General features: G+C 44.3%; 1 protein-coding gene across 1 annotated transcript in view; it reads right to left on the reverse strand.

Annotated features, from left to right (window-relative positions):
* The window catches only part of PRRT4 (proline rich transmembrane protein 4), an 84937-nt gene extending 62634 nt beyond the window's left edge, over positions 1 to 22303 (reverse strand). Inside the window, exons 1-2 of the mRNA XM_069765433.1 lie at positions 22180 to 22303; positions 2886 to 3871 (exon numbers count right to left, since the gene is read on the reverse strand). Of these exons, the coding sequence (XP_069621534.1) occupies positions 2886 to 3795 (910 nt within the window). The 5' untranslated portion in view covers positions 3796 to 3871; positions 22180 to 22303. The remainder of the gene's footprint in view (positions 1 to 2885; positions 3872 to 22179) is intronic.
* Positions 22304 to 23955: the final 1652 nt, after the last annotated feature.

Consider the following 23955-nt stretch of genomic DNA (forward strand, 5'->3'; position numbering starts at 1 on the left):
GATTATGGTTGGGCTTTTTTCCTAAAGGTACCTTCACACTAAGCGACGCTGCAGCGATACCGACAACGATGTCGATCGCTGCAGCATCGCTGTTTGGTCGCTGGAGAGCTGTCACACAGACAGCTCTCCAGCGACCAACGATGCCGGTAACCAGGGTAAACATCGGGTGACTAAGCGCAGGGCCGCGCTTAGTAACCCGATGTTTACCCTGGTTACCATCGTAAAAGTAAAAAAAACAAACACTACATACTTACCTTCGCTGTCTGTCCCCGGCGCTGTGCTTTCCTGCACTCACTGTGAGCACAGCGGCCGGAAAGCAGAGCGGTGACGTCACCGCTGTGCTTTCCGTCTGGCCGGCGCTCACAGCCAGTGCAGAGAAGCACAGCGCCGGGGACAGACAGCGGAAGGTAAGTATGCAGTGTTTGTTTTTTTTAACTTTTACGCTGGTAACCAGGGTAAACATCGGGTTACTAAGCACGGCCCTGCGCTTAGTAACCTGATGTTTACCCTGGTTACCAGTGAAGACATCGCTGAATCGGCGTCACACACGCTGATTCAGCGATGTCTGCAGGAAGTCCAGCGACGAAATAAAGTTCTGGACTTTCTGCAGCGACCAACGATATCACAGCAGGATCGCTGCTGCCTGTCACACTGGACGATATCGCTATCCAGGACGCTGCAACGTCACAGATCGCTAGCGATATCGTTCAGTGTGAAGGTACCTTTAGTCATGTGACAAGGCTTGTTAAAGGGTCAATATTGACTTTTAGGATTGCTACTTCCAGTAGGTGGCACTAGAGTTCTAGTCCTCTTCCTCTCTGAAGAGACAATTTGCACAGCATTTATCAGTGAATTAATCATTGTGTTCAGTAAATCCTTTATAGAATCATCAGAAAAGAAGTGAGAACAGTACAGTACCATGCGACAGCCGAAATCCCTTATTTTCAGACAAAATAGTTTTTTTTCTGACAACTAAACCACTAAAATCTATATTACACATATATACAGTATATATTCTAGGTGCTATGTTCCCTGTAAACCTGTATAAGCAGGTTTAGCAACTTAGGGGGAGACTGCCTCCATTTAAAGATATACCTCTATAGGTTTGCTTTTTCAGCGCTTGACGTTTGAACTTTTATCTGATGCCTTCATTCACCTGGAGCCCCTTTACTATCTTTGTATTTTCCAACTGCGGTGAAATTGCAAAAAAAACGTGCAATTCTACAATAGTTTTTGTTTTATTTTAGTTACGATATTTGCTATATGGTAAAACTGACCTGGAAATCTGATTCTCCAGGTTAGTACGAGTACGCAGATATCTAATATGTATAGGGTTTTTTTTTTTAAATTTATCTGGTAAAAAAAAAATGTACGAAATTTGTAAGAAATAAAAATTTGCTTCTATCGCCATTTTCCCAGACCCATAGCATTTTCATTTTTTGTGATCTGGGTCTGGGTGAGGGCTTATTTTTTGTGCCCTGAGCTGAAGTTTTTATTGATAAAATTTTGGGGTAGATACAAAGTTTTGATCGACTCTTATTGCAATATTGCGGGTGCCCAAAAATTGTAATTTTGGCGTTTTGATTTTTTTTCTTGTTACGCCAAGTGACCTGACCATTCTTCAGGCTGCTTCTGTTAGGAAGCCGCTCACTTGTTTATACACACAGTTTAAAAAAAATTGTTGTCTGCGGCAGCCAAAGTTGCCAAATAAGATGCTTCACGAAAAATGCAGTCAGCGTTTTCTCTTGAAGCATCTTCTGCTTCAAAAACTCAGCAATGTTTGAAAGGCTTTGTGTGCACATAACCTTAAAAAACCTGTTGGTAAGAATGTATTTTTCTATGGTCATAAAACTTGTCTTGTGGGATACAACATAAAAGACAATTGTCACCTAAATTAAAAAAATGCCTTTGGGCGTTGTCTGGATTAGGAAATAAAATAGCCAAATAATACTCACTTCCTCCACTCTCTATTAGAATAATCCCTTGTCAAAGGGTCCTTGAAAGGAAACAGTTAAAAGAAAGTATTGGGTGGAGATGCCAGTGTTAGAAGTAAATACTTTGTTCATGGATTATATTAGGAATCAATGATCTTAGTTCCTAGGATAATATATGCTGGCATTTATGAGATCGTGAAATATTACAGATTTGATATACGGTCTGTCATAGAGTTTGGGATTTCATGAGTATCTGATAAAAAAAAATAATAATAAAGTATGAGGAAAAATAAAATGTTTGTAAAGCTAAACTGGGCTCATGCAACTCAACATTTCCTTTGATGAAGCCAAAAGTGCCTTCAAGCGGTTTTCCATCTTTGGGAACAATTTCTTCTGCTCTTGATAGTGCAGATTTCCCTACGGAATGCACAGCTCTTCTGTCCATACGATGGCTGCTGGTGGAGGAACGGATATCCAGAGCAGTCCATCAGTTTCTTCCAATAGCAAAGCAGTTTGCACATGTGAGGTTTTCAACTGGACAAGACTGGTGGACAGGCCTGGTCACATGCTCCTCCACCAGCAGTCATTGTATGGCCTGGAGAGCTGTGCAGTCTGTGAGGAAAGCTGCACTAACAAGACCAGAAGAACCTGTTATACCTGTAGAACAGAAAGTGTCTCAAAATCATGTCCCCAATGCATCTGATAAAGGAAAGATAATGTGGTCAACTCCATTTACTCTTTCTACAGTCCGCAATAGATACTGTAATACAGAGGCTAGAGTAGGCAAGCGGTGAAAAACTTTTAATCAAACCCAATTGCAAAAATTATTTTTAGCCCCAATTGCATGCATTTAAGTGAGAAATAAATATTGCCCAAAAAAGGTGGACAATTCCTTTAATTACTCAAATATTTCTTAATTTACTCTTTTATAGCATTGTCTAAGTCTCTTACCAGTAATATTTACGGTCATTGTTGATCCTAAGATTGATTCGTCTGCCAATGTTTGATGGACGTCCTTCTCAGCAGGGTCTTCCAAGATCTCTCCCTGGATTACATCAGATATAACAAGTGGCGCATCTTCAGTGGCTATTACTTCACCAGAGTTAACTTCCTTAGTGGGCACTTCAGAAGGCTCTACTTCAATGGGTTTATCTTTATACACCCAAGAATCAGTGACTTCTTGCTCACTTATGTCCCAGATATGGGGCAGTAAAGGGTCTGCTGACACATTAGTCTGAGGTTGAAGGCTACTTAAAGTTGTTGAATGTAACAGCAGTCCATGTTCCTCTTCAAGAATGGGGGATAACACTTTTTCCAAGGAGGTATCAGCCTCATAAATGGGTTCTATTGATAAATTAACAACTGTAGGAAATATAGGTGTAATGGGTAGCGGCGACAAGATCTCAGGCCATGGAGATGCTGATCCATAAGAGTCTGTCACAAGAGGCACTGTTGGAGGTTCCACAATAGCCAGCCCTGTCTCACGTTTGTCTGTTGGCTCGTAGCTGGCAGTGACGATCTGCTCATATTCATCTGTTTCATGGGTCTTGTCAAGTAACAAAAGATCAATCTCAAGTTGGTCTGATTCTAGAACTGGTACATCAGGGGTTGAAACATACAACATATTTGTGTCCGTTTGGCTTTCATCAGAAGATGGATCGTCATTATTGTTGTTCCACGGAGATGTCATTGAAGAAGGATATTCTGTCACTGGGGCAAGATCATCTTGGTAGACAGTGTATGGTGCAATCAATTCTTCATCTGCCAGTGAGAAGTTTTCTGTAGGTGTTACCTCCTGGTGGCCTAGGTGTATGCATGCCAACAGGAAAATGTTTATGGGTGTCCAGTATGATAAACCCATGATGTGTCTCCTTGCAACGACATCTACCAGACAAACGCAACGTCACCGTGGCTTTACTCTTCTCTGGAAGCAGAAACTAGATTGTGAAGAAAGACAAAAAAAACCAATACAGTGAAACATGCAAGAAAACACAAAATTTTATATTGTAAGTCATACTGGATAGGAAAGATTTTTCGATTCCTAAAATAATTTGATCAAAACAAGCACTAACTTTTGTTACATTTAGAAAAGTATCTTAAGTAATAAAAAATGGCAAATAGCTCTACACAATTTTCACAAGGTTCCGGCCTGACCACTACTTTACAGTTTAAATTTAGATAATATCCAAAGGTGGCCTTACACCTCCAAGATTTGTTGGCCAAATGTTCCTTTGGCCGACTGCTTTACCTCCTGACCTCGCCTTACTCATGACACTGTGTTCCTCCAGCATATGAGGAAAATTAAGTTTTGGTAAAGCTGGATGCATGTCATTCAATAACCTCTTTAATGAAGCACAGAGGGAGGTGGAAAATCTCCTTTGATATCAAAGGGCTGGGCAACAGCCCAGAATTTGGGCATGAAATTCAACATGCCCAATCCATTTTTTCTCTTGACATCTGCCAAGAGTCAGATGAACAACTACTACACATTAGATGGTTGCCCTATTCTCACCTATCTTAACAAATGAAACGACCGGCTATCAGCTTGCAAGTAGTCTGTCAGGAGTCGTTTAACTACCTCGACCATGTAGTGTAAAGGTACCGTCACACTTAGCGACGCTGCAGCGATACCGACAACGATCCGGATCGCTGCAGTGTCGCTGTTTGGTCGCTGGAGAGCTGTCACACAGACCGCTCTCCAGCGACCAACGATGCCGGTAACCAGGGTAAACATCGGGTAACTAAGCGCAGGGCCGCGCTTAGTAACCCGATGTTTACCCTGGTTACCATCCTAAAAGTAAAAAAAAACAAACACTACATACTTACCTACAGCCGTCTGTCCTCCAGCGCTGTGCTCTGCACTCCTCGTGTACTGTCTGTGTGAGCACAGCGGCCGGAAAGCAGAGCGGTGACGTCACCGCTCTGCTTTCCGGCTGACCGACGCTCACAGCCAGTACAGGAGGAGTGCAGAGCACAGCGCCGAGGACAGACGGCTGTAGGTAAGTATGTAGTGTTTTTTTTTTTTTTACTTTTAGGATGGTAACCAGGGTAAACATCGGGTTACTAAGCGCGGCCCTGCGCTTAGTTACCCGATGTTTACCCTGGTTACCAGTGAAGACATCGCTGAATCGGTGTCACACACGCCGATTCAGCGATGTCTACGGGGAGTCCAGCGACCAAATAAAGTTCTGGACTTTCTTCCCCGACCAGCGACAGCACAGCAGGGGCCTGATCGCTGCTGCCTGTCACACTGGACGATATCGCTAGCGAGGACGCTGCAACGTCACGGATCGCTAGCGATATCGTCTAGTGTGACGGTACCTTAAGTGTAAATTCACCTTTATTGTGCATTTACACTTGGCAACTATTGTGAATGAGTGTTCCTAGGAATGCTAGATAATCGGACAGTGAAAACACACTGCCAATCAGTTGATATAAAAACACAACACTTGTTCGTTGGCTTAAATAATTTTTAATCTAGCTTAAAAATGATTGCTTTCGGCAGCACATCAATTTATGTACACAGGACATGTGCTGCCGAGAACAATGACAGTCTATGTGCACAGAAAGATCTGCTATCTTTCTGTGTGCATGGAAAGCGCAGTTGGCCTGTGTAGACAGGCTCTCCAATGACCATGGATGGGCAAACACCATCAGCCTAGTACAGCCATGTCAGTTTGTATAGGCCTCTGCATGTGAACAAGAAAGGTCTCATCCTGGTCTTGAAAATGTTGATCAATTGAAGCAAAGTATGGTAAAACATTCTTGAGTCCTTGGCAGTCGATGCCACCTTAACTAAAAGCATCATAGAAAATAACCCGCTTTAACCCTATTTTATTAGGTTTAACACAATAACTGGAGATATATGTTTATGAATGAAAATTATTTTTCTGCAATTATTAAAAGGGTTATGCAACATTTTAAAATTGATGTTTTATCCTTTGACTAGCCATGAATATTAGATTGTTTGGGGAGGGCAACTATCGGAAACTCTTCTAATAATCTATTAAAGGAGTCTGCAGCGCTTTCTATTTCCGCTTACATGGACTGCAGGTTGATTTTTACTTGCCTGTACTGTATTTTTTAGCAGCTGTTCCAAGATATTGCACTGTTTACTATTCATTTTAACAAAACACTGCAAATCATGTACTTTAACAATTTTACAGCACAGGCAATTTCCAACCAGCCTGCAAGCCGCTGTGTATATTGAAGAGGCTGCAGCGCTTATAAAAGCTTACCGGAGTGGCTGTCAATAGTTAGACTGCCACCTAACACTGATGGCTAATTCTAGATTTATTTTAAAGTGTAACTAAAGTGCACTCCCATATCCAAGATCCTATCCCAATATTTAGTAGGTGTAATGCAGCGCCCCAGAGTCCTGGTCGTTGCAGTAATGTCGCTCTGCCACTAAGGGGAGTGATGTTATGTCTGATTGCACTAAAGGAGTTCACCTGACCAGGTATCACAGTCACACATTACACTTCACACTCCGGCCACCAGGGGGAGCAAAAGGCTCTATGTATTAGGCCATTCCTCACACTCTGGTAAAACTGGGGGTTGGACAGGAAGTTAGAACAGAACGCAGCCTGGGAGAGCTCCAGGGAGGACCTGTCAGGGGTGGGTTCCTGGCAGGTACCAAGCAGAAAGGACAGAACATGACGGAGCCGCGCCTGCACTACCTTGCGGCGGCATCCTAAGAAAGGACACGAAGCGAAGTATATTGTGGAGAAGTGAGAAACGAGATCACAGCACAAGGAGATAGAACCAGTAGGAGTCGTGTCCCGAAAACGGCAACATCCTACTGAGGTGCGTAGCCGGTGGCCGGAACGCCGAGGAAGTAACTGACTCCAAGCATTACTTCAAACAGCAGCGGAACAGTTGATTACAGGTTGGCTGTCTACCTTAAATCACCTAAGCAGACATAGGGGGCAAACGTGGAGAGGGGCGTCTCTAGGGTCCCAGAATAGCTCCGAGCCAACCCGTAATACGGGTGCGTCCTAGCCAGATAAACTTGGGGGATGGAGAAGAGAAAGAACTGATACGAGAGTTGTGAGGACTATCCCGTGGTACTCAGCAGGGAAGGACTACAACACACAGGCGCTAGTTGGTAGGCAACGATTTCCACCTGCAAAGGGAACTCTGGATGTGCCTTCGGACCGGCCGGTCTCAGCCAACCCTGTTAACAGTGCTCTGGATTGCGGATCCCAAAGCCTTCAGTAAAAGGTAAAGAGACTGCAACCCTGTGTCCTCGTTATTAACCGCGTCTCACATCATCACCACCTACACGACTGGGAAGCCCTGGGGAAGCACTTCACCTGTGGGAAGGTATACCATCTAGCTGCCATAACACCACCCCAGTGGGCCCCAAGCAGCGTCGGTCACCCTGACCGAATACCACAGGTGGCGTCACGAAACCTTGACAAACTTGCATCACCTTTCATTGGATGCCCCTTAGCAGGGTCACGGACCGGGGCCAGCCACCGTGACAACCCTAGAACCGAGACAGAGAGGACTGGTACTGAGTACCCCGCGGCCCTGCGTCTGGGGGCGCTCCATGTAATAATAAGAATATTAGCAAATGCCTCCAATTAGAAATGTAGTATAGTTTTTCTGATTCGCTATGACTCTTCCCTCATTGCAGGACCTTAGGTATCCATGGTTATAACCGCTAGCAACTAGCTGTCACTATATCAGTGGTTGTAACTATAGATACCTAAGGTCCTGTAATGAGGAAAGAGACATAGCTAATCAGAAAAACTATACTACATTTCTAATTGGAGGCATTTGCTAATATTCTTATTATTACACCTACTATATGTTGGGATAGGATCTTGGAGATGAGAATACCCCTTTAAACTTACAAAAAAATGCTCTGAAGCATTTTTTATGATTACTTCCCTGCAGGATTAAGTTTATAAAAATGCTCCACAGTTTATTTACACTTTTATATATACACGTAGTGTGAATGAGGCCTAAAGTTGTAAATGCATCAGTCTGAAAGCATTGTATTTGAAAGGAGGGATTGTGCCCTTATCTTTACATTATCACATTAGTGAAGCAATGGACTGCAGGTGCTATCTACATGTACTCTGGGGATCAGAGGCGAATTCCAGCTTTATCTCACTGGAGACTCAATGACCAGGTCACCAGATTTCTGCAAGGATGTGTCTGAGCAAAATCTGCATTCCTCCTAAAGTTTACACGTGTTCCATATACAGTCTATACACATCTACATACACAATGTATATACCGGTATATTCTGTTATTCTGTTGCCTAGTATTAGGAGGTGATTACACCCTGTGAATGGCCCCTGAATTTGTAGCTTATTTATAACCTACATATAAACTCGCCAGGAATAAAAAGCTTTTATGGACAAAGTTAAACAATATATTTATAGGCATTCTCCCTAATAAATCACTTTTGATCTACGGGAACCTATTGTCCCTATTGCTTTAATGTAAGGCTTCATTCCGTTTTTATGAGCTGCTTCCTGTTTTTAAAAGGACAGACCGATTTCGGTCAGCGATAAAACTGTTATTTTTGGTTTTTATGATGGCATGGAAAATCATTTCTTTGCTATCCTGATCGTGTTGTTTACGTTATATAACGATCAAAGGGAACAGGTTATACAGGTAGATATATCTCATCATCCCCGGAAAGATGTAACTTTTTATTTATTAGTGTGTGGTCTTTTATATATGATAGCTATGAAATCCTATCGTTCCAATACAATAACGTCATTTTGCGCCGGCGTATATTCTGACTCTTATCATTTACACATCCTATTATAAACTATTGCTGAATGTGTAGCAGCTGTTCAGCCAAGATCGCCTGTATTTCGGGGTATAAATCCTTTGCAGGGGTTATTCTTCACAAGCGGTACTAAAAGTTTCCACCGAAACTAGATGAAAAGTCCTGTTCTCATTATTATTATTTTTTTTGCATTAAATGGAAAATCATTCCGGAACATCCTAACAGAGCGATCCCAGGCGAGAACATGAAGTCAATTGTGTGGAACATACTTGGCTGCTAAATAATGGACCAGGCAGCCTTGTATGCGTTAATGTTTTATGTGACTGGGGGTATGACATGCACGGTGGGTGTACGCGTGCCTCATATATGGTGTCACGCTGCCTACCTGTTACATACAATGGAACACAAAACAAATCGCTGTGTGGGATGCAGTTCTCCATCAGTGCTATGATTCATACTCATTTCAATTCAGTTTATGAAAAGCACAAGAATGAAAAAATATTTACTGTGTAACTCAGGCGAAGGAGGTGGAGGTGGAATGTGCTTTTATGCAGACCTAGATCGGCCCCGCGAATGATTAGTAAATAGCCCTTAACTACCTTTTAGTTCCAGCTTCTTGGGAAATAAGCGTACAGTAACTGGTAGTCATTGCGTTCCGCATGCATCACCCGGATTTATTGTAAGCATTAGTAATACAGCTCTTTCTTTCTATTATTCCACTTGTTTTAAAAGCTACCACACATTGTGCTTTAGTCGGTTCCATTCATTGTGTTTTTATTCATTCATACAAAACATAACAAGTTCCCTTTTCTCAATTTTTTTCCCTCTATATATTTACTGTGCTTTGTTTAGTTGCTACAAATGTTAGATGGACATTGATTTTCTTTTAAAGGGAATGTGTCATCAGGTTTTTGCGACGCCATCTGTTGAGGCGGCGATCCGGTTTCCAGCGATGTGTCAATTACTGGGCTACTTGCTGTCATTTTGATAAAATCACTGTGTTGTCTGCTGAAGATCTAGCGGTTCTCTGAATGCTGAATTTTGTATAACCTCACCCACATCACTGACTGGCAGATTTCTGCCCATGTATAGTGTACGAAGAAAGCTGACAATCAGTGGTGGTTGGTGTGAAGTTATACAGAGCTCATAAATAAGCTGGACTACCTGGCAGCAGGTCTACTAATGATAATCTCCTGCTGGCAACACAGTGATTTTATCAAAACTACAGCAAGCAGCCCAGTAAGTGACACATTGCTGGAATCGGGGTCTAGCTCTATATTATGCTGCTCTCAGATTAGGTGCCAATAACCTGGTGAGATTCCCCTTTAAGGGGTTGTCTGGGACTATACTATTATGCTATTAATGACCTTTTATACTACACCTTAGCATCACATAATGCATAAACTTCAGCAATTTTCAATGAAGTTTTATCACTTCCCTCTGATAACTCAGTGTGAGGACTTGCAGATGGCTACTTTAGCTTTGATTTAAAATGCACACGTGCCATCTTTCGATGTATGCACCATTTTGGCTTTTCTCAATGGCTCTAAACCATGTGATCACAATTTCAACTTCATTGTAATATGGAAAAGTCACCATCAAAAATATTTGCTTTTTTCAAGCTATAGTTTACACAGCTCTCACATTTTCTGAAATGTATACACAAATTGAGTATTGCATAGTTGCTCAGTGGATAGCAGTCCTGGGTTCAAATCGCACCAAGGACAACATTTTGTGATTGCATGGGTTTCCTCCAGGTTCTCCGATTTCCTCCCATATTCCAAAGACATACTGATAGGGAATTTAGATTGTGAGCCCCAATGGGGACAGCGATGATAATGTCAGTAAAGCGCTGTGAAATATGACGGTGCTGTATAGGCAAAGCCTAATGATGCATTACTTGGCTTATGAATCTCCTGGCCGACCATGTAATGTGTAATAGGGGGCCTTTTGACTCTCCTCAGACAGATGATATTGGGAGAGAAGGATTAAGCAAGTTGAATTGCAATGTCCAATACTTTTGTTTCTCCCTGGACACAAGCTGTCATCAGAAGTGTCTGGCAGCTCCTTATGGGCCCCATACACAGCCGATAGCCATTTGGCTAATCCTTCTCTCCCAACTCCTCCATACATTGAGTGCTCATTCTGCCAAGCGCTCCTGGATTCTCTATGAGCCAGGTCCTGCCAGACTCCTCCGGTAGCGATTTATCTTCTCGAGAACAAAAAGACCTGCAATCTGAAATTGGACATGCCAGATTCTTACCTCCCCAACATCATCAATGGGTAAGAGTCAGGTGCCCCCATAAACATTGAACTGTTGGCTGAGACCACCGATATCGGCTTCTATGGGGGTTTTTACTCTCCTCTTCCTGCATGCTGCTGACCAAACAAGCACGTCAAGGTAATCTAATCCACGTTTCTATCATCTGGGCTACTAAACAGCTCATGTTGGCTTCTAGAGTACTCGTATAAACACTCACCTTACCTGAGGCCAAAAGCAGTGATTAGTCAATTAGATATTTTTCAGCCCAGATCTGAAATGTTGTAGGCTAGAATATTTCAGCAAACATTTCTCAGTTCTTATGAAATCTCTGAAATGTTATATTACTCTTGTACAAACTTTACAGTATCCATTCCTATTTGTAATACTATAGGTGAATCCTTAAAAAAATACCCTGCTGGTGAGCCTGAAACTAATCTCCAATTGTTGCCTCAAAGAAGCCTGCTGATTTTGCATTCTTGATAGGATTTGTTGACCGCCTTTCCTGTCCCCACCTCAGTCAAGAGGACAGTCCATGTTTACACCAGTATGCTAACCTACATGGACCACCATATTCTTGAAGCCTGTTTAATTAGTAAAACAAATAAAAAATGTCACACTGACGCGCACTGGACTGTGAATATTTGTGAATTTGTGCACATTCCTACAGCTACAGTCAGTAGATAACAGTTAGAAATGGTTGAAGAGAGCCAAGGGGCATGGAGCAGGTGTATAATTCTGTTAGAAAGTGAGAGGTTTACTGCAGCGGGAACATGGACTAGCGATGCCTATACCAATCATCTTAAATATTTTAGCATCCACTAGTAAAGATATCTTATGGTAAAGCAGGCATTGACTCAGTATTGCAGAGCTGTAGGCTTTGTAAGGACTTCATCCTAAAGGCCCCAATACACATTAGACGAAAGCCGGCCAACACCGCCAATTACAGCAAGATCAGCCAACAGTCTAATGTGTATGGGGGTCTCCTGACTCCACCCCTCCCCCGACAGATAATATGTACCTTGAATTTGAGATTTGTTCTCTGGGAGATAAGCCACCACCTGATGGTCGAGGCATCCATTGCGCATGTCCTCCTGTGTATGGGAGAGTCAGCTAAGATGGCTGTTGGCTGAACGACACTGTTCAGCAGACAAACACCTAATGTGTATGGCAAGCTTTACTGTCTATAGGTAAGTTGGAAGAGAGGCGCAACTGGCAGGGGGTTGCTGTCAGGCCGCCTAATGAGGCGGACCATGGAGCTTCCCAAGTGTGGATTCAGCAGTTCTGAGAGTCGGTTTGTCAAACTGAAGGGAAATGTGTGAGGAAACAGTATGGGGTGAGGGCAGAGGTTTATGTGTGAGCAGACAGTATGGGTGAAGGGGGAAAGTGTGAGGAAGACAGTAGGTAGAAAATGTGAAGGGACAGTATAGAGGGAGAAATGTGTGAGGGGGCAACATGAGGAAGAAAAATCTGAGGGACAGTATGGGGGGAGAAAAGTGTGAGGGGCCACAGTATAGAGATTGGGTAAGGGCACAGCATTTGAGAAGGAGTGTGATGACGGGGTACAATATAGAGACTGGGCAGTATAGGTGGAACAGGGAGAAGAGGAAGCTCAGTATAGAAAGGAAAATATTGTGGAGGCAACATTTTATTGGAGAGAGCAGTGTAGAGATCATGTACTATAGGAGGGATAGTGTGGGTGTCCTATTTTATGCAGGGAGGACTGTGAGGGGTGAATATTCAGGGGCACAGAGTGGGCAAATATTTTTTATACAGGAGCATTATAACGATGCTGTTATTTCTAAGGGCACTGAGTCAGAATGTGCAGCAAAAGACTGGAGAAAAGAAACGTCTGCAGAGAGAAGCTGTGGATGTGAAAAGTTATCATGGCATCTGAACAAGATGGAGAAGCAAAGAAAGACAAGGACTCCAATCAGAGATGTCACTTATAAAGTAAATAAAAATAAAAATCGTGACTGTGTCTCATCAGTACAGTGGGTCCTGTATAGTTTGATGATGGCTGTTAACAACAACTGCCAGTATCTCCTTACATACAGTACCTCTCATCCCATCTCTGTATATCTCCTTACATATAGTATGCTAAAGGCATACTGGGAATTGTAGGTGCATGCAATACTATTGTATATGCGGCTTACCTGACATTATAACTGATTGCTGTACTAAGCTTGGTGCTGTATTCATGTACTGATGGTGATACTGGTGAAGAATTCATGTATTGATCGTAGTTCTGGTGATGTATTTATGTTCTTTTGGAGGTTCTGGTGATGCATTCCTGTACTGATGGTGCTTCTAGTGATGTATTCCTGTTCTGATTGTAGTTCTGATTATGTATTTCTGCACTGATGGTGATTGTGAAGCTATATTTCTTTAATATTGGTAGTTCTGGTGGTGTATTGCTGTGCTTGGATCTGATCCAGTACATATGCCACTATCCACAACTTGTCAAATAGCATGACATATGGCTACACTAGTAAAGTACTGTGCCATCTGACAAGTTGCCACATCAGTATTTATGTTAAGGCTACGTTCACATTAGCGTTTCCCGGCGCAGCGTCGGGAAACGCTGCAGCGACGTATGCGTCATGCGCCCCTATATTTAACATGGGGGACGCATGGACATGCGTTGTGCGACGCATGCGGTTTTTTTCCCGCAAGCGTCGGGCGCAGAAAACGCAACAAGTTGCATTTTTCTTGCGTCCAAATTTCGGCAAAAAACTACGCATGCGTCGCAAAACGCAGCGTTTTTGCGTGCATTTTGGTGCGTTTTTATTTGCGTTGTGCGTTGCGTCGCCGACGCAGCGGAGCACAACGCAAATGTGAACGTAGCCTAAGAACATTAATTATAAAAAATTAAGCACTGTAGCATGTCAAATCCTGAACGTGTGTAATACACTCTCTGTCAGGATTCTGCTCTGATTGCTGGTTCTAGCAGTCATCACGTGATCACCCATGTGATTTTCATACTTTTCATACACTGGACAGTGACTGCCTCCCGTAAAGTGAAAGCAGAGCACAGCGGTGACGTCACCGCTGTGCTGTGCTTTCACTTTCACTTTACGGCTGGCAGTCACAGTGCGGGAAGCAGACGGCAAGGGACCTGATGGACACCAAAATGTAAGTATGTGCTGTTTGTTTTTTTTTACGCTGGTAACCAGGGTAAACATCGGGTTACTAAGCGCGGTCCTGCGCTTAGTAACCCGATGTTTACCCTGGTTACCCGGGTACCTCGGCATCGTTGGTCGCTGGAGAGCTGTCTGTGTGACAGCTCCCCAGCGACCACACTACGATTTACCTACGATCACGGCCAGGTCATATCGCTGGTCGTGATCGTAGGTAAATCGTATAGTGTGACGGTACCCTAAGTATAAATTTGCTTATGAGTGGTCACATGATGATCACTCCAAATGTCTAACCTGTGTATATGAGGGGGCTCCTAAGTGACTTTTTGCCTCGTGTGCCAGAAAACCTAGATTTGCCTCTGCAGGCCAAACCTAATCTAATGAAACCTTTAGCCATCATGGTGCATTGCATGAACTGTGTGACTGGCATATCATACAAGCCTTATCAGTGTGTATTTTAATACTAATAGATAACTAATAGATAATTCTGTCTACCCCCTCTCATTATAGATGTGTGAGTTGGCTGAGCTGAGGGCTCCTGTGTATGGAAGAATCTAGGGAGATAGCTTTTGGCCACATCTGATGTGTACAGGGCCTTTACCTGAGCTTTGTTGTGTGGACAAGTCAGGAGATACCTGTGAATGCTATCTAAAGTGTATGCGCAATTTTAGTTTCATGTTAATGGTCTCTGCTCAAGTGACTTTGTTTCAGTGAGAGTCTTGGGAGAAACTACTTTCAGGTCCAATTATGCCCACTAGTTCATGGGAACAATGCTCTATTCTAGAGAATACTAGAGTCAGGTTTTCTTTCAAATTTTAAGTGGTTCTACCTCTCCCGCATTCTCACCCACAACATCCATCCTTGTGTATTCGGCATCATCAAAGGCGCTGAAACAGAGTATATACGGAATCTTTACCACTTAAGTTTTGTGTATTTTGTGTCTTTATAGATTAGTGTAAAGGTGCCCATAATGACGTGAAGGAAATGGGCTGACAGTCGCTCATCAGTCGGACAACCGGTTGTTCAATGATGAATAATAAAACATCTTAATCGGCATCCCTATGCATTTGATTTTTTTTCAAGCAAGTGCTTACGATCAGCCAAAAAAATCTAACCTGCTTATTGGCCTTCTGAACGGTAGGTGATCAGCTGAAATGAACAATCGTTCATTTCACAGAATCGTTTGCTTTACCGACGCAGCATACGATTATTCTTAGCTCTCTTAAGGCCAGAGTCACACATGCGAGAAACACGTCCGTGTCTCGCATGTGAATAGCAAGCTCTGGCGCCGGCACTTGGGAGCGGAGCGTGCGGCCGCATAGCAACACATGGAGCCGCACGTTCTACTCTGGAGTGCTGGCGCCAGAGCTTCCTTTTCACATGCGAGACACGGACGTGTTTCTCACATCTGTGACTCCGGCCTTAGTTACTCTTAGCTGTACTGTCAGGATAAATTTCCTATTTCTAAATCTATGCTTTGGCATTTTATTACATTTATGTTCACTCCATCCTTGAGCATATGACTTGTGTTTCATCAGAGTATTATGTCGGGTTATGTTGATATCAATAAAAATAGATTTTAGAAAATAAAACAACATGGTTCAATATGGCTGCATCCCAATATGGCATGAATTCCATGCATCATGGAGTATCCTTTAATATGCAATACAAGTTTCGATATCCAAGCCCTGATTTTTTTGCTCATAGGAGCCCAAGGTAGTGGAGACATAATGGCCTCGAGACAACTGAGCTCCTGCAATAAAAATAAAAAAATAAAAATGTTCAGTCTGTACTAAATTAAATCATATACTGTAGCTGATACTCTGGACTACATTCACTATAGAGTTTGTTTTCCATCTCTTTCCACATGTCAGAGAGATGTCAGGAATGACAGGGTTTACGAGACGACAAAGAGTCTAGATCACCGACAGCCAACCAAGAGTCTAGATCACTTGGATCTGAGCTCCAGAAAAGCCAAAAGATGGAAGTGCACCAACGTGAGAATTATGTATCATGAATAGCTGCATAGGTCGGTTCTCAAAGCTGAAGTGGTTGTATACTTGTGCATGACCTTCATAGGTAATACAGAGGCAAGGTGAAAGAATTACAATTTACCCTAGGATGGAGCAAATACACATGCCCATGGGGCTGACAAATCCACGGAACCGGTGAAATTTCCCACTAGCATCTTTCTTTTAGGGACGTTGATTCTGTTTTGCTGTGCCACAAAACTGATAGATTTACAGTCTCCGAACATCTAGAGTAATTTGTCCACCACTGCAGCGGTACAATGGTCCACTAATGCACCTACCAAAACAACAGCTACTACATGACTGATAATGTCATATTTGCTCTACAGTAAGTGCCCACTTCTTGGTCATCTAAATGGGCAAATGAATAATTTCATCCTTGTTTATTGGGAATCCATATGTAGCTGAGGATGCTCAGTTCTAGTAAATTGCAGCATTTTACTAAAACATCATCATCATCGTAAATTGCAGGAAAATATAAAGCATCTGTGTCGAGTGTAGCAGCGTCGTGTAAGGATACATCGTGTAACCTGTCAGACAGACTAACATTGGCAAATGAATTTGTGAGTTAATTTGCCAACGTATCAAATAATAATAATAATTTTTATTTATATAGCGCCAACATATTCCGCAGCGCTTTATCAAATGGGTTAACATGTACAGAGTGTACAATAAACGTAGTGCTATGTATACACCAGTAATGCCTCGCATAGCCATAGTGATTTATGGAGAAAGCCATTTATTTCCTAGTAGCAGGGCACTTTTAGTATATAGTATATATTATTGTATATATTAGAAAAAAAATGTGCAAATTGTACTGGTATCATTATATATCGAGAATCCACCAGTAGCATGGTCAATGCATCATTGATACAGGAAAGATATATATCTTTGTACCGTGTTAGCCACGCATCATTATCATTTATTACTTGTCGAATTTTCAGATACAATTAGTGGCTGTAACGAACGTTTTTAAACGATTTTAACAGTTAAGATCAGTCGGTTCTGCAAAATGACTAATTAGCATCACCCGTCGTCGTGATCGCATATGTAGCATGAGAGATCATTATGGCTATGGCCAGTATGTTCTTCAAAATGTGAGGCAGAAGAGCGCAGTCTATGTGAGACACAGCCAGCTCACTAGTAGGACCACACACACAACTAAGGCTCTTGTGCTGTGCATGGAAGAGGTGTCTGTATATGTACACAGCTGCAGAACCCACATCATGCATGGAAGAGGTGTCTGTATATGTACACAGCTGCAGAACCCACATCATGCATGGAAGAGGTGTCTGTATATGTACACAGCTGCAGAACCCACATCATGCATGGAAGAGGTGTCTGTATATGTACACAGCTGCAGAACCCACATCATGCATGGAAGAGGTGTCTGTATATGTACACAGCTGCAGAACCCACATCATGCATGGAAGAGGTGTCTGTATAGGTACACAGCTGCAGAACCCACATCATGCATGGAAGAGGTGTCTGTACATGTACACAGCTGCAGAACCCACATCATGCATGGAAGAGGTGTCTGTATATGTACACAGCTGCAGAACCCACATCATGCATGGAAGTGGTGTCTGTATATGTACACAGCTGCAGAACCCACATCATGCATGGAAGAGGTGTCTGTATAGGTACACAGCTGCAAAACCCACATCATGCATGGAAGAGGTGTCTGTATAGGTACACAGCTGCAGAACCCACATCATGCATGGAAGAGGTGTCTGTATATGTACACAGCTGCAGAACCCACATCATGCATGGAAGAGGTGTCTGTACATGTACACAGATGCAGAACCCACATCATGCATGGAAGAGGTGTCTGTATATGTACACAGCTGCAGAACCCACATCATGCATGGAAGAGGTGTCTGTATATGTACACAGCTGCAGAACCCACATCATGCATGGAAGAGGTGTCTGTATATGTACACAGATGCAGAACCCACATCATGCATGGAAGAGGTGTCTGTATATGTACACAGCTGCAGAACCCACATCATGCATGGAAGAGGTGTCTGTATATGTACACAGCTGCAGAACCCACATCATGCATGGAAGAGGTGTCTGTATATGTACACAGCTGCAGAACCTACATCATGCATGGAAGAGGTGTCTGTATATGTACACAGCTGCAGAACCTACATCATGCATGGAAGAGGTGTCTGTATATGTACACAGCTGCAGAACCCACATCATGCATGGAAGAGGTGTCTGTACATGTACACAGCTGCAGAACCCACATCATGCATGGAAGAGGTGTCTGTATATGTACACAGCTGCAGAACCCACATCATGCATGGAAGAGGTGTCTGTACATGTACACAGCTGCAGAACCCACATCATGCATGGAAGAGGTGTCTGTATATGTACACAGCTGCAGAACCCACATCATGCATGGAAGAGGTAGGTGTCTGTATATGTACACAGCTGCAGAACCCACATCATGCATGGAAGAGGTGTCTGTATATGTACACAGCTGCAGAACCCACATCATGCATGGAAGAGGTAGGTGTCTGTATATGTACACAGCTGCAGAACCCACATCATGCATGGAAGAGGTAGGTGTCTGTATATGTACACAGCTGCAGAACCCACATCATGCATGGAAGAGGTGTCTGTATATGTACACAGCTGCAGAACCCACAACCCTGCATGGAAGAGGTGTCTGTATATGTACACAGCTGCAGAACCCACATCATGCATGGAAGAGGTGTCTGTATATGTACACAGCTGCAGATCCCACATCATGCATGGAAGAGGTGTCTGTATATGTACACAGCTGCAGAACCCACATCATGCATGGAAGAGGTAGGTGTCTGTATATGTACACAGCTGCAGAACCCACATCATGCATGGAAGAGGTAGGTGTCTGTATATGTACACAGCTGCAGAACCCACATCATGCATGGAAGAGGTGTCTGTATATGTACACAGCTGCAGAACCCACCATGCATGGAAGAGGTGTCTGTATATGTACACAGCTGCAGAACCCACAACCCTGCATGGAAGAGGTGTCTGTATATGTACACAGCTGCAGAACCCACAACCCTGCATGGAAGAGGTGTCTGTACATGTACACAGCTGCAGAACCCACATCATGCATGGAAGAGGTGTCTGTATAGGTACACAGCTGCAGAACCCACATCATGCATGGAAGAGGTAGGTGTCTGTATATGTACACAGCTGCAGAACCCACATCATGCATGGAAGAGGTGTCTGTATATGTACACAGCTGCAGAACCCACATCATGCATGGAAGAGGTGTCTGTATAGGTACACAGCTGCAGAACCCACATCATGCATGGAAGAGGTGTCTGTATATGTACACAGCTGCAGAACCCACATCATGCATGGAAGAGGTGTCTGTATAGGTACACAGCTGCAGAACCCACATCATGCATGGAAGTGGTGTCTGTATATGTACACAGCTGCAGAACCCACATCATGCATGGAAGAGGTGTCTGTACATGTACACAGCTGCAGAACCCACATCATGCATGGAAGAGGTGTCTGTATATGTACACAGCTGCAGAACCCACATCATGCATGGAAGAGGTGTCTGTACATGTACACAGCTGCAGAACCCACATCATGCATGGAAGAGGTGTCTGTATATGTACACAGCTGCAGAACCCACATCATGCATGGAAGAGGTAGGTGTCTGTATATGTACACAGCTGCAGAACCCACATCATGCATGGAAGAGGTAGGTGTCTGTATATGTACACAGCTGCAGAACCCACATAATGCATGGAAGTGGTGTCTGTATATGTACACAGCTGCAGAACCCACATCATGCATGGAAGAGGTGTCTGTACATGTACACAGCTGCAGAACCCACATCATGCATGGAAGAGGTGTCTGTATATGTACACAGCTGCAGAACCCACATCATGCATGGAAGAGGTGTCTGTACATGTACACAGCTGCAGAACCCACATCATGCATGGAAGAGGTGTCTGTATATGTACACAGCTGCAGAACCCACATCATGCATGGAAGAGGTAGGTGTCTGTATATGTACACAGCTGCAGAACCCACATCATGCATGGAAGAGGTGTCTGTATATGTACACAGCTGCAGAACCCACATCATGCATGGAAGAGGTAGGTGTCTGTATATGTACACAGCTGCAGAACCCACATCATGCATGGAAGAGGTAGGTGTCTGTATATGTACACAGCTGCAGAACCCACATCATGCATGGAAGAGGTGTCTGTATATGTACACAGCTGCAGAACCCACAACCCTGCATGGAAGAGGTGTCTGTATATGTACACAGCTGCAGAACCCACATCATGCATGGAAGAGGTGTCTGTATATGTACACAGCTGCAGAACCCACATCATGCATGGAAGAGGTGTCTGTATATGTACACAGCTGCAGATCCCACATCATGCATGGAAGAGGTGTCTGTATATGTACACAGCTGCAGAACCCACATCATGCATGGAAGAGGTAGGTGTCTGTATATGTACACAGCTGCAGAACCCACATCATGCATGGAAGAGGTAGGTGTCTGTATATGTACACAGCTGCAGAACCCACATCATGCATGGAAGAGGTGTCTGTATATGTACACAGCTGCAGAACCCACCATGCATGGAAGAGGTGTCTGTATATGTACACAGCTGCAGAACCCACAACCCTGCATGGAAGAGGTGTCTGTATATGTACACAGCTGCAGAACCCACAACCCTGCATGGAAGAGGTGTCTGTACATGTACACAGCTGCAGAACCCACATCATGCATGGAAGAGGTGTCTGTATAGGTACACAGCTGCAGAACCCACATCATGCATGGAAGAGGTAGGTGTCTGTATATGTACACAGCTGCAGAACCCACATCATGCATGGAAGAGGTGTCTGTATATGTACACAGCTGCAGAACCCACATCATGCATGGAAGAGGTGTCTGTATAGGTACACAGCTGCAGAACCCACATCATGCATGGAAGAGGTGTCTGTACATGTACACAGCTGCAGAACCCACATCATGCATGGAAGAGGTAGGTGTCTGTATATGTACACAGCTGCAGAACCCACATCATGCATGGAAGAGGTAGGTGTCTGTATATGTACACAGCTGCAGAACCCACATCATGCATGGAAGAGGTGTCTGTATATGAACACAGCTGCAGAACCCACATCATGCATGGAAGAGGTGTCTGTATATGTACACAGCTGCAGAACCCACATCATGCATGGAAGAGGTGTCTGTACATGTACACAGCTGCAAAACCCACATCATGCATGGAAGAGGTGTCTGTATATGTACACAGCTGCAGAACCCACATCATGCATGGAAGAGGTGTCTGTATATGTACACAGCTGCAGAACCTACATCATGCATGGAAGAGGTGTCTGTATATGTACACAGCTGCAGAACCTACATCATGCATGGAAGAGGTGTCTGTATATGTACACAGCTGCAGAACCCACATCATGCATGGAAGAGGTAGGTGTCTGTATATGTACACAGCTGCAGAACCCACATCATGCATGGAAGAGGTAGGTGTCTGTATAGGTACACAGCTGCAGAACCCACATCATGCATGGAAGAGGTGTCTGTATATGTACACAGCTGCAGAACCCACATCATGCATGGAAGAGGTGTCTGTATATGTACACAGCTGCAGAACCCACATCATGCATGGAAGAGGTGTCTGTATATGTACACAGCTGCAGAACCCACATCATGCATGGAAGAGGTGTCTGTATATGTACACAGCTGCAGAACCCACATCATGCATGGAAGAGGTAGGTGTCTGTATATGTACACAGCTGCAGAACCCACATCATGCATGGAAGAGGTAGGTGTCTGTATATGAACACAGCTGTAGAACCCACATCAGCTATGGAAATTGTAGAATGCAGCAAGGATGGGAATGTGCACACACATATGTATATACCCACACACATGTATATACACACACACGTATACAAATCCTGGTAAGTCATAGATAGCGCACTATAAGGTAAAACAAGTAAAGTCCTGACGGATACCCACACATGTGAGGAGGACATGAAGGAAGGCGGCATCACTTACCAGTCCATATCCATGCTGAGCCCCTCAGTGTGCTGAGCCCGCTCTCTGCACTGCATCCCATCTCATCTCTTCTCAGTAATGCTTTCCATTACCAAACCAGCCCCATCTCTGAGTTTCTCCCTCCCCCATCCCACCTCACAGTCATCCCCCTCCTCCTCCTCCTCTCTGTCACTATATCTCCCTCCAGTTCCCCTCCCAGTCACTGTCTCCCCTGCCTATCATGTTGCAGATAGGGTATCCATGCCTGTGTGTGTTTTAGCATATATGCCACTGTGCTGTAGTATTACAGTACCAGTAGTACTGTGGCACCGCGGCGTTGGTGACTGAGGGGCCCAAGCTTCCCTGCACCAGGACCCAGGAGCTTCAAGTTATGCTCTGATGCCGAGGTTCCAAAATTCCTGGAGAGTCCATAAAACTGGGGCATTTTTTTTTCAACTGACTTAAATAAAAAGAGAATTTTTTATGACGCTTGTGTAAAGTCACACAGAGCGGTTAGTGGTGACCGAGCTTCTGTCCAATTTCGATCTGTTTTCTTACAGACAAAGGGGGGTCCCAGTCCCAGCATGCTGTAGGGTGTGGGTGCAATCTTTCGTTCCCTTGGGTGCCGACAGTGCCGTGACCTCCAGGCTTCAGTCCTCAGGAGCCACCGCACACAATGCACGGGAAACCAAGTTCTTCGTAACAGTCAAACATTTACTAGACAGTCAAGTTCATTAGGCAGGTACAAGCACAACTCCTCTTCAATCCTGTTGCTAGCTCCTGGACTACCCCAAAGCCCACTGAGTCTCAGGGATTTCTCATCCACCTCGGTAGTGTACCCGGGACCTGACACCACCTTCCGTCTATATGGGTCAATGTCCATCTTCCACTGTACTTCAGAGGCCACATTATGTCCGACTGCCCCTATCAGGGCTGCCACCAGGAATTTCGGGGCCCCTTACTGGCAAATTTTTCGGGCCCCCTTGAGACTCTACCCAGGCTCCACCCCTGCTCCGCCTCCAACCCTCGAACCTTCCACAGTCCCACTGGAGCGCCCCCAGACACAGGGCCACGAGTTCTCGGTACCGGGCCTCTCTGTCACGGTGGCTAGACCCGGTCCGCAACCCTGCTAAGGGGCGTCCAATAAAGGTGGTACAGTCTATCAGGGATTCGTGACGCCACCTGTGGTGTTCGGTCAGGGTGACCGACGCTGCTGTGGGGTCTGCTGGGGTGATGGAATGGCAGCTGGATGGTATACCTTCCCACAGGTGAAGTATGTCCCCAGGGCTTCCCAGTGATGTAGATGGCGATGGGGAGAGGTGCAGTCAATAACGAGGACACAAGGTTGCAGTCTCTTTACCTCTTTACTGTAGACTTCAGGATCCTCAATCCAGAGCACGCTTAACAGGGCTATCTGAGACCGGCCGGTCCGATGGGCACTTCCAGAGTTCCCTTTGCAGGTGGAAATCAGTGCCTACCACTAGCGCCTGTGTGTTGTAGTGCTACCCTGCTGAGCATTCGGAATAGTCCTCACAACTGCTGTTTTCGTTCGTTCTTTCTAATTCTCTCTCGCTTGTTCCAGATGTTACTAGTTTCTCGTCCCCCAGTATGTTATGGCTAGGACGCACCCGTATGACGGGAAGGCTCGGAGCTCTTCCGGGACCCTAGAGACGCCCCTCTCCACGCGTTGCCCCCTATGTCTTCGTAGGAAATTTAAGGTAGATAGCCAACCTATAATTAACTGTCCTGCGGAGTTTGAAGTAAGGCCTAGAGTCAGTTACTCCCGCGGTGTTCCGG

Source organism: Ranitomeya imitator, chromosome 4 (genome assembly GCF_032444005.1).
Source record: "Ranitomeya imitator isolate aRanImi1 chromosome 4, aRanImi1.pri, whole genome shotgun sequence".
Classification (NCBI taxonomy): Eukaryota; Metazoa; Chordata; class Amphibia; order Anura; family Dendrobatidae; genus Ranitomeya; species Ranitomeya imitator.